This window comes from Arabidopsis thaliana, chromosome 5, assembly GCF_000001735.4.
Source record: "Arabidopsis thaliana chromosome 5, partial sequence".
In the NCBI taxonomy this organism is placed as follows: Eukaryota; Viridiplantae; Streptophyta; class Magnoliopsida; order Brassicales; family Brassicaceae; genus Arabidopsis; species Arabidopsis thaliana.
Window position 1 is genome coordinate 1,804,529 of NC_003076.8, and position 13,739 is coordinate 1,818,267.

General features: G+C 34.2%; 8 protein-coding genes and 3 non-coding genes across 11 annotated transcripts; 9 read left to right on the forward strand and 2 right to left on the reverse strand.

The window, feature by feature from the left end:
• The first annotated feature begins 87 nt into the window (after positions 1–87).
• On the forward strand, positions 88–161 carry AT5G05985. The gene has a single exon. It is a non-coding gene; the product is annotated as a tRNA-Val (tRNA).
• A 7-nt stretch (positions 162–168) lies between these two features.
• On the forward strand, positions 169–2,322 carry PRA1.A2 (prenylated RAB acceptor 1.A2). The gene is made up of 7 exons (NM_180447.3): positions 169–510; positions 607–647; positions 756–834; positions 1,421–1,507; positions 1,596–1,684; positions 1,777–1,848; positions 1,928–2,322. The coding sequence occupies exons 1-7, from the start codon at positions 353–355 to the stop codon at positions 2,029–2,031; spliced, it is 630 nt and encodes a 209-aa protein (NP_850778.1). The 5' UTR covers positions 169–352; the 3' UTR covers positions 2,032–2,322.
• Positions 2,233–3,391, reverse strand: AT5G05990 (Mitochondrial glycoprotein family protein). Its single transcript, NM_120681.4, has 3 exons — positions 3,125–3,391; positions 2,619–2,995; positions 2,233–2,542 (listed from the first exon to the last, which is right to left on the reverse strand). Exons 1-3 carry the CDS (start codon positions 3,365–3,367, stop codon positions 2,383–2,385), a joined length of 780 nt encoding a protein of 259 aa, NP_196218.1. The 5' UTR covers positions 3,368–3,391; the 3' UTR covers positions 2,233–2,382.
• A 191-nt stretch (positions 3,392–3,582) lies between these two features.
• Positions 3,583–5,328, forward strand: EIF3G2 (eukaryotic translation initiation factor 3G2). Its single transcript, NM_120682.4, has 2 exons — positions 3,583–3,971; positions 4,619–5,328. Exons 1-2 carry the CDS (start codon positions 3,641–3,643, stop codon positions 5,212–5,214), a joined length of 927 nt encoding a protein of 308 aa, NP_196219.3. The 5' UTR covers positions 3,583–3,640; the 3' UTR covers positions 5,215–5,328.
• Positions 4,034–4,188, forward strand: AT5G01135. Its single transcript, NR_142480.1, has one exon. It is a non-coding gene; the product is annotated as an other RNA (small nucleolar RNA).
• On the forward strand, positions 4,229–4,383 carry AT5G01145. The gene has a single exon (NR_142481.1). It is a non-coding gene; the product is annotated as an other RNA (small nucleolar RNA).
• An 8-nt stretch (positions 5,329–5,336) lies between the features above and the next one.
• AT5G06010 (uncharacterized protein) lies at positions 5,337–5,753 on the forward strand. The gene has a single exon (NM_120683.2). The coding sequence runs from the start codon at positions 5,412–5,414 to the stop codon at positions 5,733–5,735; it is 324 nt and encodes a 107-aa protein (NP_196220.1). The 5' UTR covers positions 5,337–5,411; the 3' UTR covers positions 5,736–5,753.
• Positions 5,754–7,409: 1,656 nt separating this feature from the next.
• AT5G06020 (Plant self-incompatibility protein S1 family) lies at positions 7,410–7,865 on the forward strand (the record flags this gene model as incomplete). The annotated part of the gene is made up of 1 exon (NM_120684.1): positions 7,410–7,865. One exon carries the CDS (start codon positions 7,410–7,412, stop codon positions 7,863–7,865), a length of 456 nt encoding a protein of 151 aa, NP_196221.1.
• Positions 7,866–9,390: 1,525 nt separating this feature from the next.
• On the forward strand, positions 9,391–9,843 carry AT5G06030 (Plant self-incompatibility protein S1 family; the record flags this gene model as incomplete). Its single annotated transcript, NM_120685.1, has 1 exon — positions 9,391–9,843. The coding sequence occupies one exon, from the start codon at positions 9,391–9,393 to the stop codon at positions 9,841–9,843; it is 453 nt and encodes a 150-aa protein (NP_196222.1).
• Positions 9,844–10,599: 756 nt separating this feature from the next.
• AT5G06040 (self-incompatibility protein-like protein) lies at positions 10,600–11,509 on the forward strand (the record flags this gene model as incomplete). Its single annotated transcript, NM_120686.1, has 2 exons — positions 10,600–10,828; positions 11,403–11,509. 2 exons carry the CDS (start codon positions 10,600–10,602, stop codon positions 11,507–11,509), a joined length of 336 nt encoding a protein of 111 aa, NP_196223.1.
• A 1,099-nt stretch (positions 11,510–12,608) lies between these two features.
• AT5G06043 (uncharacterized protein) lies at positions 12,609–12,977 on the reverse strand (the record flags this gene model as incomplete). The annotated part of the gene is made up of 1 exon (NM_001036764.1): positions 12,609–12,977. One exon carries the CDS (start codon positions 12,975–12,977, stop codon positions 12,609–12,611), a length of 369 nt encoding a protein of 122 aa, NP_001031841.1.
• Positions 12,978–13,739: the final 762 nt, after the last annotated feature.

Consider the following 13,739-nt stretch of genomic DNA (forward strand, 5'->3'; position numbering starts at 1 on the left):
ACGAAAAAAAAAAAAAAAAAAAACAGAGCGCATCACAATTTTGTTAAGCTTCCTTATTAAATACAAACTTAATTGAATTAATAAAAAGTCTGGGTGGTGTAGTCGGTTATCACGCTAGTCTCACACACTAGAGGTCCCCGGTTCGAACCCGGGCTCAGACATTTTTTTACTCTTTTTTTTGGGATTTTTTAGTTTGCACGTGGGGACTCACTCGCACACGTGTGTACTAATCTCCATTTCTTAGGCAAAAGCAAACCGGAGAACCAAACAATCACGAATCGTGTAATCAAACTCATCGGAGTCTCTCGAATTCGTCTTTGAAGAGGAAGAGAAGAGAAGAGGCGAGGGAGATATGGATTGGGACAACGTAGCAGCTGAGGATGTGATTGAGGCGCTTAGAGAAGTTGAATGGTCGACGCCTCCTCGTTCGTTTGGCGAGTTCTTCTCTAGATTCGCGTTCCCTCGCTCTTTCTCTAAATGGAAGAGCCGTCTCAAATGCAATCTCTACTAGTATTACCTCTCTCTCTTTCTCAATTTCTGTCTGCGTCGATAGGATTTATGATTTTGATCTTGTGTTGATTTTTGCTTGTTTTATATGTGTTGCAGCTATAGGACGAATTACTTTATCTTGGTGATTTTCGTTCTGGGTAAGTTATAGTTTTGCAGAATTTTATTGCTTTTAGCTGTATTTTTGGGAATTTGGGTTTTGATCAAGATCTTGTGCAGTTTGTTAATCCATGTTTGTGTTGAAACAGGTCTTGCGCTTGTTACGAGACCTCTGGCTCTTGTGGGTGCTGCTCTAACAGCTTTAAGTATAGCTTTCCTTAACGACAGGTACCATCTCATGTGACTTGTTTTGGTTTCTACTTATATATATCTGCTCTGCAATGCGTTTAAGGCTTCATGGTAATGTGAAGTTGGTGTAGTTTTGCATGAATTAGAAGGGTATTAGGCTACTTTGTATACAGTGCTTTCTCTTCAACTGGATTCTTAGTATTGGATTCGAATCATCCGATAGGTTTTTATGATCTGTGATTTTTGAAATTTGAGTGTTTCGTGGTGGCTAGTTCCATGTGTATTCATATGAACTTCATGGTCGTTTGTTCCATTTGTATTCACATGCATTGGTAGATATTAGGCTCCTTTGTATATAATGGTTGCTCTAGAACTGGATATCAGTATTGGAATTGATAGGTTTTCTAATTTTGGTTCTTGAAGTCTTGAGTTTTTCAAGTTGGTATGTTCTATTCCCGCTGTGGCGATTTGATGTTCATGTTAGAATCATACATCGATGTTAGTTGCTTTTTTATGAGATTGGATCAGAAAGTATTGTAGTATGTGGTTGTGTGTGTGTGGTCCGCTCCCTAGCATAATCTATTAGTTTTTCAAACTTAACGGGGTTAAATGTTGTCTTTTGCAGTTTTGCAGCTAGTTTTAATGAGAAGTTTATAAGAACGATTAGGCATTTCTCCCCACACATGGCTGCAAAAATGAGACCTCCCCACATGTGAGTTCCATATTAATTAGGTTCATGGAAGATATAAATAGGGTTCGTAGTTACATTTGTAATTTTATTTAATATGTGATCACTGCAGGCCTGTCATCCGTGGAAGATCGACAGCAAGAAAGACAGTATACGTTTGTGGGAAACCGCGATGGGTATTCGTTATTACTTTCCTTACAGGTACTTGAATACTCATAATTCCTCTTTATGTAGTTAATGTAATATTGGTGTTAAAAACTGATCAATGTGTTAATTTTCTCATGTATATATAGCCAGTCTTGTCATGTGGTTTTCTTCCTGCGGTTTGTTGTGGGTCCTCTATGCACTTCTCACTTCCCTTGCTGGTAAAGTTATTCCTCCTGTTTGATCATAGATGTCCTTTGATGGAGTTTATGTTTTGACCTTAACATTTTTTCTCCACAGTGATCATTGTTCATGCAAGCATAAGAACCCCAAATCTCAAGGCACGCTTAAACACATTCCGTGAAGAATTCCGGGCTGTCTGGCGTAACTACAGTGAACTTTAAGTCACAGGTCGCGCTACACAATCTAGAAACAAACAAAACAGTCATCTGACAAGTGAGGGGATGCTTTCCCTCAACCATGTTCGCAGTTTATTCTTATGATGGCAGATGTAGCTCTATTTTTACATGGTTAAGATGGTTATTGGCAGTTCGATAGCAGACAGAATAGATTCACTTGAAATAGTGGACATACTTGACCAAGTTACTTCTAATTGGTGTAGTGATGTTTATACTTTTCTCACTGTCTCACAATACTCTTTTTTTATATAAATAGATCCAAACATAATTGAATGGTGTTTCAAGTACAAAATTTGGAAGACAAAGAGCATCGGAAAATAACATTGTTTTCTTATTTCAATACTTGACAAAGTTCTTGAGAGATTTCAACCACAGTAAGTGCTCTCTACTATCCTTGTTGATCATGTACTCGTGCAAGAAGTTGATCATGCTCGGCTTTATCCCTCTAATCTCAATGTACCTATGGAAAGCCTTCCTTAGCTTTTCATCCAAAACCCTGCAGAAAGAAACCATCAAAGATCATCGCTTTGATTCTGGTAACATCAAAAGCTTAAAACTTTTTCTTCTATTACCTGAAGGAAGGTCCTTCATAAGCAAGCTCATCTTTGGAAGGATCATCAGGAAATGTAACCCACATGTCCTTGATCGCAATCCTGTCTGGAAAAGCAGTACATCTAAATTCCAAACTTGGTCCTGTCTTCTTGGAAAGAGTTACTAAGAGAGGCACATTCGATTGCTTAGGCTTCAATGGCTTATCCTCATCTTCATCTTCTTCATTCTCTGCTTCTTCCTCATCATCTTCATCATCTTCTTTGTCACCAGTCACAAGATTAGTCATGTGTACTTCAACTTTAACAGTCTCTCCTTCATATTCTCTAGTCAATGTCACAATCTTCCCTCCTGGTTTGTCTTCCATTTCGAAAGGGAAGCCACTTGGAGTTTCTTCAACCTTTATTCAAACAAAAGAAGAAACAGAGAGATTACACACCATTGCCATTGAAACAGAGCTTCACGAAACACATAAATCTTAATAAACAAAATTTGCAGAAACTAAAACATGAAAATGGTAAGGATTTACTCGATGATAATCATCAGCTTTCTCGGCGTATCCAATCTCCTCTTCAATGATTCGAAGAAGCGGATCAGTTGGAGAAGCTCTCTTTTTGGTCGATGTGGTAAATGGAACATTCCGGTCAACCGACGGCGTCAGATGTCGCCTCCGGCCAGAAGCGGACTGGTCCAACAATGAGTAAACGAAAGAACGGTTTTTCCAATAACTTCCCACAAACCGAGAAGCTGCGCGACGTACAAGAGTCGCCATTTTTTTTGTGTTGAAGCTCAAATTGGAAGAGTGAGGGTTTTTATTTCCCTTTAGGGTTTAATATAGCAAATTACAAATTTAGCGGGACTTAAATTAAAAATCACAGAAAATCAGGACCGGCTAAAAATACGGGCCAATATGGGCCTAGTGGCCCATTACGACATTAAGAGACCGTTTCCATAATCCGAAACCCTAGTTTGCTTCTGTCTTTAGTTGTTGCCTTTTAAACTAAACTAACGAACTTAATAAGCGGCATATCTAAATCTGAGAAAAATGGCGATTGATACGATACAAAAAACAAAAAAGCTTCGGTGGGGAGAAATTGACGAAGAAGAAGGCGACTATGATTTCCTTCTTCCGCCTAAGCAGATGATTAGTCCGGACCAGAACGGTGTAAAGAAGGTGATTGAGTACAAATTCAACGAAGAGGACAAAAAGGTCAAAATCACTACCACGACCCGTGTTCAGAAGCGAGCTCTCACCAAACAAGCCGTGGAGCGACGGAGCTGGAATAAGTTCGGAGACGCAGCTCATGAAGAATCCAGTAGTTACCTCACAATGCGTTCAACAGAGGATATCATCTTGGAACGAATTAGAGCTCCTGGTAAAATCTTCAACTTTGCATTTTAGTTTGTTAGGATTCGTTGTTATTATGCTCTGTTTTGATTAGGGTGGCTAATTAGCCAGTCACATGTTAGCTTTATGGCTACTGTTTGTGTGAATGGTCAGTAAGCACACCTATAGCAATGTCGTTGGTGATTCGTTTCAACACTAGAACAGGATTTAACCCAGTTTTTGGTTATGGATCATCAACTATATCTTTGGTTCAAGTTTTTTTTTTGTAACTGTGTAACATAACAAAGGTGCCCAATTAGCCGATCACATATTAGCCATATATGGCTGCTTCTTTCTGTGATTGGTCAGTATGTCACCAATATAAGTATCTTGTTGGTAGCCTTTTCTGAATGTGGACAAATTCTGTGTTCTCTTTTCTAGGCTATTAACTGTACACATTCAAGTATTCATTTTTACATAAGTTTCTTTATAGGTGGACACGTTAGTCAGCCATATTGTTCTATATGTGGGTGGCCGTAATGCCCACCTAGATGTTTTGTTGGTGGCTTCTTGCACGAAAGTAGATTTCTGCTTTCACTTTATAGCTGCCAACTACATTTTTAGTTTTTGCATTACCATCTTAAAGGGTAGTATTATTTTGAGGTTTTAAGATGTTTATTCTTTTGAATATCTCAGGTAGCAACGCGGAACAGTCGACCGTATCAGGAGATAGCATGTCTCAGTTGGGCAAACCGGGTGCGGTCCTCATGGTCTGCAGGTTATGCCAAAAGAAAGGTGACCACTGGACATCAAGATGCCCACAGAAGGATCTCTTATCCTTAATGGACGAGCCTTTAACAGCAGAAACTTCTACATCGACCATAACTGGAACTGGCAGGGCGGCTTATGTCCCGCCAAGCATGAGAGAAGGTGCAGACAGAAAAGCTGGTGGTTCAGACATGAGGAGTAGACATGATGAGAACTCTGTCCGTGTGACTAATTTGTCTGAAGATACCCGTGGACCAGATTTGATGGAGTTGTTTCGTCCGTTTGGTGCTGTAACCCGTTGTCATGTAGCCATTGATCAGAAGACAAGCATGAGCAGAGGATTTGGTTTTGTCAGTTTTGTGAGCAGGGAAGATGCACAGCGAGCAATCAACAAATTGAATGGCTATGGTTATGATAACCTCATTCTTAGGGTTGAATGGTCCACTCCTAAAACCCAATTAGATCCGTTTTCATTCGCTGATTATAATAATCTTTGTAAGTTGTTGAATATATGTCATTCATGATTATAAGTTCTCGCGATACATAGTAATTCATGTTGGGGTCTCGTATGCAAGTTCCTACTAAATGTATTTCGGTTGAATACGTGCAAAAAAAGTAATAAAACTCTCTTTATTACGGCAAGCATGTTACTTAGAAATGATCATAAGGGAAGGACCAAGTAAGGGCAATTAATCAAGTGAATATCATCAAATTCAAAGAGATGGGAAACAAGGACTCGAAAGGCTCTTCTTCTTCAACCAATCCGAAAGAGGAGATTGCTGCTGTACCTCAGCCTCAACAGTCACCACCGCAATTGATCCGAAAATCGCAACCACAGCAGCCATTACCACCACCTTCGTCTGAGATGCCTCTTCTCTATCCGTGTTACAAAAAAGAAGACTATGAGAAAATGAGCGAAGAGACAATCGATATGCTCTTAGCGACTTACGGAATCATGACAGTCCCTGGCGATTTAGCTGACAAGAGAAAGTTTGCTTTTGAAACCTTTCGTTGGGATCATAAGAACAATCACCCCAAAGCTTAGCAACTACTTGTCTAGTATAATGAAACTAACGTTTTATGATTGGACCTAAACACATTCATAATTCGTTCATTAACACAAGAAAATATAAATCAAAATGCTAGTACTTGTACAATATCGAATATTTTAATCACTTTAACATCTCTTGAACAAGTTTCAGAAAAAATTGTTAAGACTAAAAGGCCCTAATTTTACCAAAATAATTATATTTTATTTTGAGTTTTGCCAAAGGTCCAAAAATGAATTGAGCCGGAACTGTATCCAATATGGAACATAGTTTTTACAAAATTATAGTTTTACAAAATTTAAACTATATCCAACATGGAACAAAGTTTAAACCCGCGGGCCTAATGGGTTTTATAAAATTTAAACGGATAGCCGGTTTTAGAAATCATAGTTTTTTTTTTTTTTGACAAAGTTTTTTTCTTTAAACTTGTTAATCTGAGACAATTTAATTCTTTGAAGAATATATGAAAACACTAAATTAATCATGAACTTTTACTATACTAAAAAAATAAAGAGATCTTCAATCTTCAATGGTGGAAACTGAAAAGTCTTTTTTTTTACTTTAAAATTTAATTTAATTAGTTAAGTAAAGAATAAATAAAAATACCAAATAAAAATCGTGAACTTTATTTTTAATGTTATAGTTTGATATCCACTGTTAAAACATGAAAAAGATTGTACCAAAACCCATAGTTTCTATGAAATAATATCAAAACGGGCCTAAAAGGATTTAAATGGATCAATGCAAATTTAATGGATTTAAAGAGCAAAACTTAACGGAAATGGGCTTTAATAGGCTTAAATATTTTTTGGTTAAACGGGCCGGGCTTAAACGGGCCGATCTGCCTGTTATAACATCACTAAACAAAATTATGGACTGCAACAACAATAATGTCTTCTTTTGCTTAGAAGCGATTTGAAACTTTTTAAGTAGTTATGATGTATTTATTTTCTGTAGATTGCTTTGATCTATTTTTTGTAATTTTTGTAATTCTGTCAAAAATAAAATAGTATAAAATTTAACCTTTTACTAAAAAGAAAAAAAACAAGATCTTGTGAGATAAAAGTATTAAAAAAAGTCTCATACAAAAAAAAAATTAAACTAAAAGTTTGTGTCAGACTTAATTAAGGCAATGTGGTGCTCACTTGAAGAAACTAAATCCTATTTTAATTAATAAAAGCAAATAAATAAACTAAGATGGATGTAGTATGCCACACGTCCAATACCAATGTTTATCTTTGTAATATAAGGATTCTATGATTTTGGTTATTTTTAAAAATGTATATCTTTATAAATCAATTTAAAATCTCTTGAGGTTTTGCTAATTTAGGTTATTATAAGTAAATAAATATAACTATTTTTAAGCTACTATGTTACTATTTTTTATTTTCCTTATTAGTGAAATTTGTAGGATTTTCACACATGTTAAGAAAACATATTAAAAAAAAATATTTTTGTGATTTACAATTTGCAATAACTCTAAATTAATAGTACTCAAATATGTTTTTTTCAAAATTTATAACTCATCAATAATAACTAATAAATATTGCATAGAAAACTTAAAATATTTTTTTGGAAACTAATTTTTTTTTTAGAAAATAAAATAATAAGGAACAAAGAGAGTATAAATTATGAACTATTGAAGATAATGATATCAATAACACATCATAATGATAAACAGCTCATCTAAAAAAAATCTCATATCCACCTTCTCCTCAATGTTTACAATCTGTATAGTGATGATATTTGTGACATGCTATGAAACGTTTCAACAAGATGGAGAACCATTTCCAATTAGAGGTCCTCTTACGAGGATCACGGTTAAAAACAATAACGATTATTTGCTTGGAATCCACTGTAAATCTAAAGATGATGATCTCGGTTTCCATATTCACAAAGAGGGTGAATTATATGGTTGGAAATTTCATGTAAATTTTCAGAATTCAACACTATATTTCTGTGGATTTAGCCAAGGACAAGATAATAAAGGCGTGTTCGACATAGACAGGGCGGAAAGAGATTTTTATAGATGTAGAAATTGTACATGGAATGCAAAAAAAGATAGTCTATATGGTTATAGCAACTTGCCTCAAACAGTTACATGGTTTTTTAAGTGGTTAAAATAGTACTAAATTGAATTATCATTGCAAATATAAATAAAATAATCTTTTAAGAACTGTATAAAATTTGCATATTATGTTGTTAACCTAAAATAAAAACTTGTTGTCGAGCATATTAGAGCAAGTTTTAGTAAGAGAGCAAATAAGAGATGTGAGCCTTTAAAAGTATAAACTTTAAGAAGTGTCAATGGCTGTTTAACAAATCAGAAAACAAATAGTTAAGGATAGACTGAAAACAACTGATTTTCTTATATTTTCCTTCTGATTTTCTTATATTTTCCTTAATTATTTTTTATTTATATTTTTCTATATTTCTTTCTGATTTTCTTATATTTTCCTTCTGATTTTTCATATTGTTCTTCTGATTTTCTTATATTTTCCTTCTTTTTTTATATATTTTTTTTATAGACTTCATAGCCAAACACTATATGTACATATGTAATCTTTTATCTGCTTATAGAAAACTGAACAATTTGGACCTAGTTGAAAAAAACAAAATTTTAAACAGGAAAGCCAAACATTACCGAACGATTACTCGAACCGATTATCTAACTTTGGTTACATTGGTTTTGAATGTGATTTTGGGTTGTTTAAAAGGATATTGAGTTGGGACCGGGCATATTCCCGCCAGATAATTCTGAAGAATGTATTAAGAGCCTTCAGGATGTGATCTTCTTCTTAAAATTCTTTCCACAATCTTTTCTGCAATGATTTTATGACGGTGGCCGGAGATATTTTACCGGAGTTCCTGGAAGTAAAGAATTTACAAACTTTGAAGAAACTCATTACATTTTTTTTTCCTCTATGTAATCAGTGTTTGAGAGAGATAGAGAAACTATCTTTTGCTAGATAAGTTTCATGTGTTTGTTGGTTAAGCTCATATTATTTATATTTTTCTTGAATATTTCTTCTGTTTACTTATACGACATAAATTACATATGTACTTATAGTGTTTTCTAGAATCATTTACACAAGTGTTAGAAATCAATGTTATTATTTACACATGCATGCTGGAATCTAGCTAAAATATGTTTGTAACCTAAACTGTTTTTTATTATCAATGAAATAATTACAATTTAGTAAATAGAAATATGTATATACATATATATATATATTATGTGGATATACGAAGATGGTTTATTGTGAGAATTCAAAACCTTGAAAGTTTAAAATGAAAGTGATTGCCATCTTGAAAGTTCTTTATAGAATTTTCCCTATCAATTAATGTTATTTCAAAATATTAACTCTATGAAAGATAAAATTGGGAAGTATACTTGTTTTCGAGAAAAAATCTAGATTTTTGTGGGTTATTTGAACAACCTCCATATATTGTAGTTATGCAAATAAATCCAGTGATTTTTACCTAATTTAGTTTAATCAAGATAAATATAAATATTTATATATATATAAATATTGGATTTACGAGGGTCCCCATAGCTTTTTATACCGGGAATTTTGGTTGTAAAATGTTGATATATATCACTCTAAAAAATTTATATATCACAAAAAAATCTATCACTAACTAACAATCATGATAAACTCATCCAAAATCAATCTCTATTCTTATGTTTGCTCAATTTTCATTATGTCCATAGTTGTGATATCTTTGATATGTTCAGAAGCTCTTCAAATTCAACAAGCTAAAGAACCATTTCGAGGTCATCTTACGAGAGTCACGATTCAAAATTATAATGACTATCTTCTTGCAATTCATTGTAAATCAAGAGATGATGATTTAGGCTTTCACATACTTGCTAAAGGTGAACTTTTTGGTTGGAAGTTTCATGTTAATTTTCGTTATTCGACGCTCTGTTTTTGTGGTTTTAGCCAAAGACAAATAAATAAAGGTGTGTTTATAATTTATGTAGCATCTAGAGATTTTTATAGATGTGCAAACTGTACATGGAAAGCTGAGAAAGATGGTTTTCATGGATATGGTGATATTCCTACTAGAGGTTATTTATTTTATAATTGGTTAAACTAATATAATATTGAGTTATTTAAGAAGAAAACAAATGTAATGCAATTTTTTAAAAGATAAATAAAAGTATAATCTATCAATATTATTATTATTATTATTTCTTTTGTGACAACAATTTCTAAAATTCTTGGTTAACCTTGTCTTGGTCCAGTGGTAAAGGAGAGAAAAATCTTTGCCACCTTAATTCGAGTAGCATCGGCCACCAGGGTTCGAATTCTAACACTATTTTTTTGGGCTTCATGATTAGTTTTGAGCTTAGAAAACCTTTATAATCATATATCTGAGTTATCAAAAAAAAAAGTGTTCCTCTTCCCAAACACTTCAGCGACAATTAGAACCTTGAACTCAACATTTATTAATTAACTTGAAGAAAATAAAAAGGCCATGGAAAAACAAATTTATTCAGAGGAATGGATCTTCTTCTTGTGGATAATAGGGTACAATTGGATTCTGAAACTTATGATTATCTTCAAAGTTATTTAGTGGAAACATCTATTCTTTTATAAACCAATTAAATTTATTTCAAAAATATTAACTCTAAGAAAGATCAAATTTGGAAGTATAGTAGATTTGGAGAAAAAAACTTGATTATTGTTGGTTATTTAAAATTTCCATTTATTGTAATTATGAATATATATCTAGTGATTTTTTTGCCTGATTTAGGTTAATCAATATAATTATATATTTTATTTAAATGCTCATATATATCACTCTAAAAAAAAATTCATCTCCCAAAAAAGCTATCAATAACTAAAAATCATGATAAACTCATCCATAATCAATCTCAATTCTTATGTCTGCTCAATTTTCATTATGTCCATAGTTGTGATATCTTTGATATGTTCATTAGCTCTTCAAATTCAACAAGCTAAAGAACCACTTCGAAATCATCTTACGAGAGTCACGATTCAAAATGATAACGATTATCTTCTTGGAATCCAATGTAAACCAGGAGATGATGATTTAGGCTTTCACATTCTTACTAAAGGTAAACTATTTGGTTGAAAGTTTCATGTCTCTTTCCGTTATTCAACGTTTTATTTCTGTGGTTTTAGCAAAGGAAAAATGAATAAAGACGTGTTCAAAATTTACAGAACGAATAGAGATTTTTTTATAGATATGCAAATTGTACATGAAAAGCTGAGAAAGATGGTCTTCACGAATATGGCTATATTCCTATATTATTTATTTTATAACTGGTTAAAGTAATATAAAATTAAATTATTTTATATTAATCCCTAAATGTAAATAAAAATGTAATGCAGTTGCTTAATCCCTAAATTATAAATAAAAGTACTATAACCTATGAATATTATTACTATTATTTATTTTGTCACAAAAGAAACTAGGCCTAGGCCTAGGCATTCGGTGAAATCGAAAATAACCGAACCGAGGAAACCGAATGTTTCTATCGGCCCCGAGAATTAGAGACGTCCAAAACCGATCGGCAAAACTAATTTAGGAATTCGTTTCCGATTTGGTTCGGTTCGGCGAGCTAAAACCAATCGGTTATTCGTTTTTTTTCTTTGTTACCCCTTTTTCATAGTTCTTCTCCTTCACAGATCTGTTGCTCTGTTTTTCATCATGCAGCCACGTGAAACAGAAGATGGCACGTAGAATACGATTAACAAAAACCCTAATATTTAATATGGATGAGCTTTGCACTTGAAATATAAATAAACAATCTAAAGCCCAGCCCATATTATTATAACAGTTTTTTAGAACCCATCAAAACAAACTCACATTTAAAATTAAAAAAAGTAAAGCCCAGAAACTTATATTTTCATGGGCTTGTTATTTTAGTTGTAAAATATGTTAAACAGGCTTGTAAATTGTTTTGCGGGCTTGTTTTCAATTTTGGTTAACCGAAAACCCCGAATAAACCGAGATAAATAAAATTTTGAGTCGATTTAGAAGTGATTTTAAAGCATGTAACCGACTCGAATAAACAGAGTACCGAACCGAACCGAATCAAATGTTTATTCGGTCAATTCGGCAGGATTTTGAAATAACCATAAAATCAAAAACCGAATAAATCCGAATAATCGGAATTAACCGATTTCCCAGACCTAAAAGAAACTATCGTCACTTGTCTAAAGTTCGGGAAAACGGCATATTCCACAAGGATTGACAGAAACTAAAACTACGTCGTTTAGTTAAGATCAATTATTTCTAAAATGACATTTCCAAGGTTTCGAATACGAATTAGAAATGCAAGCCCAACACCATTATGCTACGACAACTTTTATGACCTTCACATACGTAAATATATATAGATATATATAAATTTGTCGTCTTCTTCTTCCGATTTTGTTATCCTAGTCAGCTACATTTTAACACTTTAACTAACGCGTGGAATACGCAGTTTTCCCTCAAAAATTTCCTCTTTCGTTAACTTGTGTGTCATAAAATCTATTAATTATATAGTTATAAAGAAGAGTGTTGGTCCAGTCCATCTCAAAGTTTGAGCTCCGTGGACCGCTCGTCGGGCCTGATAGGTGGTGGTATCACACGCAGCTGTGCACATCATCAACAAATACCCTTCCACAGCAATAAAATCTCAGGTTTACACTGTGGGTCTTTCTCGTCAAGTCTATGTTCTTGCTTTCAATTCAATCTTTCCAATCGGGTCTAGAATGACAATTTATAGTTTTTTCTATCTACTGAATTAAAGACCCGCCACGCCGGGCTATAAGATACAACTGTTGTACTACACTAGAGTGAAGTTGTGAAGTTCTCGAACAGACCCTTCCAAAGATCCGCCCGGTTCAACTTGAGTACTCCTGGAAGAGGCTAGATATCTCCGACATGGACCCGGTGAAATTGAATTCTCCGCCACTTAGACTGATGTGGAAAATTGATCCCCCAATTGATAGGTTTATTTCGCACTTTAGAAAAAGTTTGGAAAGAAAAGTAGACGGAACTGGCCAACCGCTGCTTATCACAATCTCTGGTGCCGGTGGATCGTCAAAATATTGGAAAGAAGTTAGGGGATTCCGGCGCGGATGATCTGTCTTAGAGGGCGCGGATGATCTCCTCCCACGTGAGGGCGAAGTCATGACTCGACGAGGCCAATCACGAACGCTACAGGTGTGGGAGCGATCCTGGTCAGGGAAGGCTAAGACGGCGCCTCGCATATGGGTAGCACTACTCGTACTATCTTGAATGTTGCATAACAGTTAGAGGCCTAGCTAGCATTAGTTTGAGCAGCTAGCCGAAAATCGGACACCAAATTATTGTAGACTGCCCTGCCGGAAGAAAAGTAATTAAGTTAAAGAGTGTCGAGTAGGAGGAGTCAGCTTATTCTATAGATACTGTAAAAGCCAACTCATGTAGGTTATTTAACTTCACATATAGCCCATCAGCTTGTGACTTCTTACAAAATAACAACGGGGGATCCTTTATCCCCCTGTCTTAGGAATCACTTCCCCTTCATTGAAAACGTCCTATCCATCGTCTCGCAAAGAGACGCCCAAGATTTATAGCAAGTTTTGACTTGAGCGCTGCCACCGATCGGTGGCCCGTTCCAAATGTAAAAATTTTAAAATCATAACTTTTTCAAAAAACCCCAAAAATTTATCATCTACTACTTTTACAATTTCATGATCTCTTTCAAACGTTTCGTCTTTACTCTCTATAAATAAAATAAAAATCCTACATTGAAAAATTTACACATTCTCATTAATCATCATCGACATAGGCACACGGCGACTCCATCATTCTCTCCCATTAAAAAAAATATTCAGGTAAAAACTTTTAAAAAAAAGTTTTTTTTTTCTTTTTTTCAATTGGTAGGAGGTTAATTCCCAATCAATTTTAGGTTTAAGCATATATAGAAAAAGAAAAAAAAAAACTCAAATTCATCCATTTTTTTTGTGTTTTTAAATTTTTTCTTTAAA

Bases quoted from the DNA above. Each gene is read 5' to 3' on its own strand.
- EIF3G2 (NM_120682.4), top strand. From the start codon at position 3,641: ATGGCGATTGATACGATACAAAAAACAAAAAAGCTTCGGTGGGGAGAA. The intron at 3,972-4,618 runs GTAAAATCTTCA...TGAATATCTCAG, and splicing joins GGAACGAATTAGAGCTCCTG to GTAGCAACGCGGAACAGTCG.
- AT5G05990 (NM_120681.4), bottom strand. From the start codon at position 3,367: ATGGCGACTCTTGTACGTCGCGCAGCTTCTCGGTTTGTGGGAAGTTAT. The intron at 2,996-3,124 runs GTAAATCCTTAC...GTTTGAATAAAG, and splicing joins AAGCTGATGATTATCATCGA to GTTGAAGAAACTCCAAGTGG. The intron at 2,543-2,618 runs GTAATAGAAGAA...TTCTTTCTGCAG, and splicing joins TATGAAGGACCTTCCTTCAG to GGTTTTGGATGAAAAGCTAA.
- AT5G06010 (NM_120683.2), top strand. From the start codon at position 5,412: ATGGGAAACAAGGACTCGAAAGGCTCTTCTTCTTCAACCAATCCGAAA.
- PRA1.A2 (NM_180447.3), top strand. From the start codon at position 353: ATGGATTGGGACAACGTAGCAGCTGAGGATGTGATTGAGGCGCTTAGA. The intron at 648-755 runs GTAAGTTATAGT...GTGTTGAAACAG, and splicing joins CTTGGTGATTTTCGTTCTGG to GTCTTGCGCTTGTTACGAGA. The intron at 1,508-1,595 runs GTGAGTTCCATA...TGATCACTGCAG, and splicing joins AAAATGAGACCTCCCCACAT to GCCTGTCATCCGTGGAAGAT.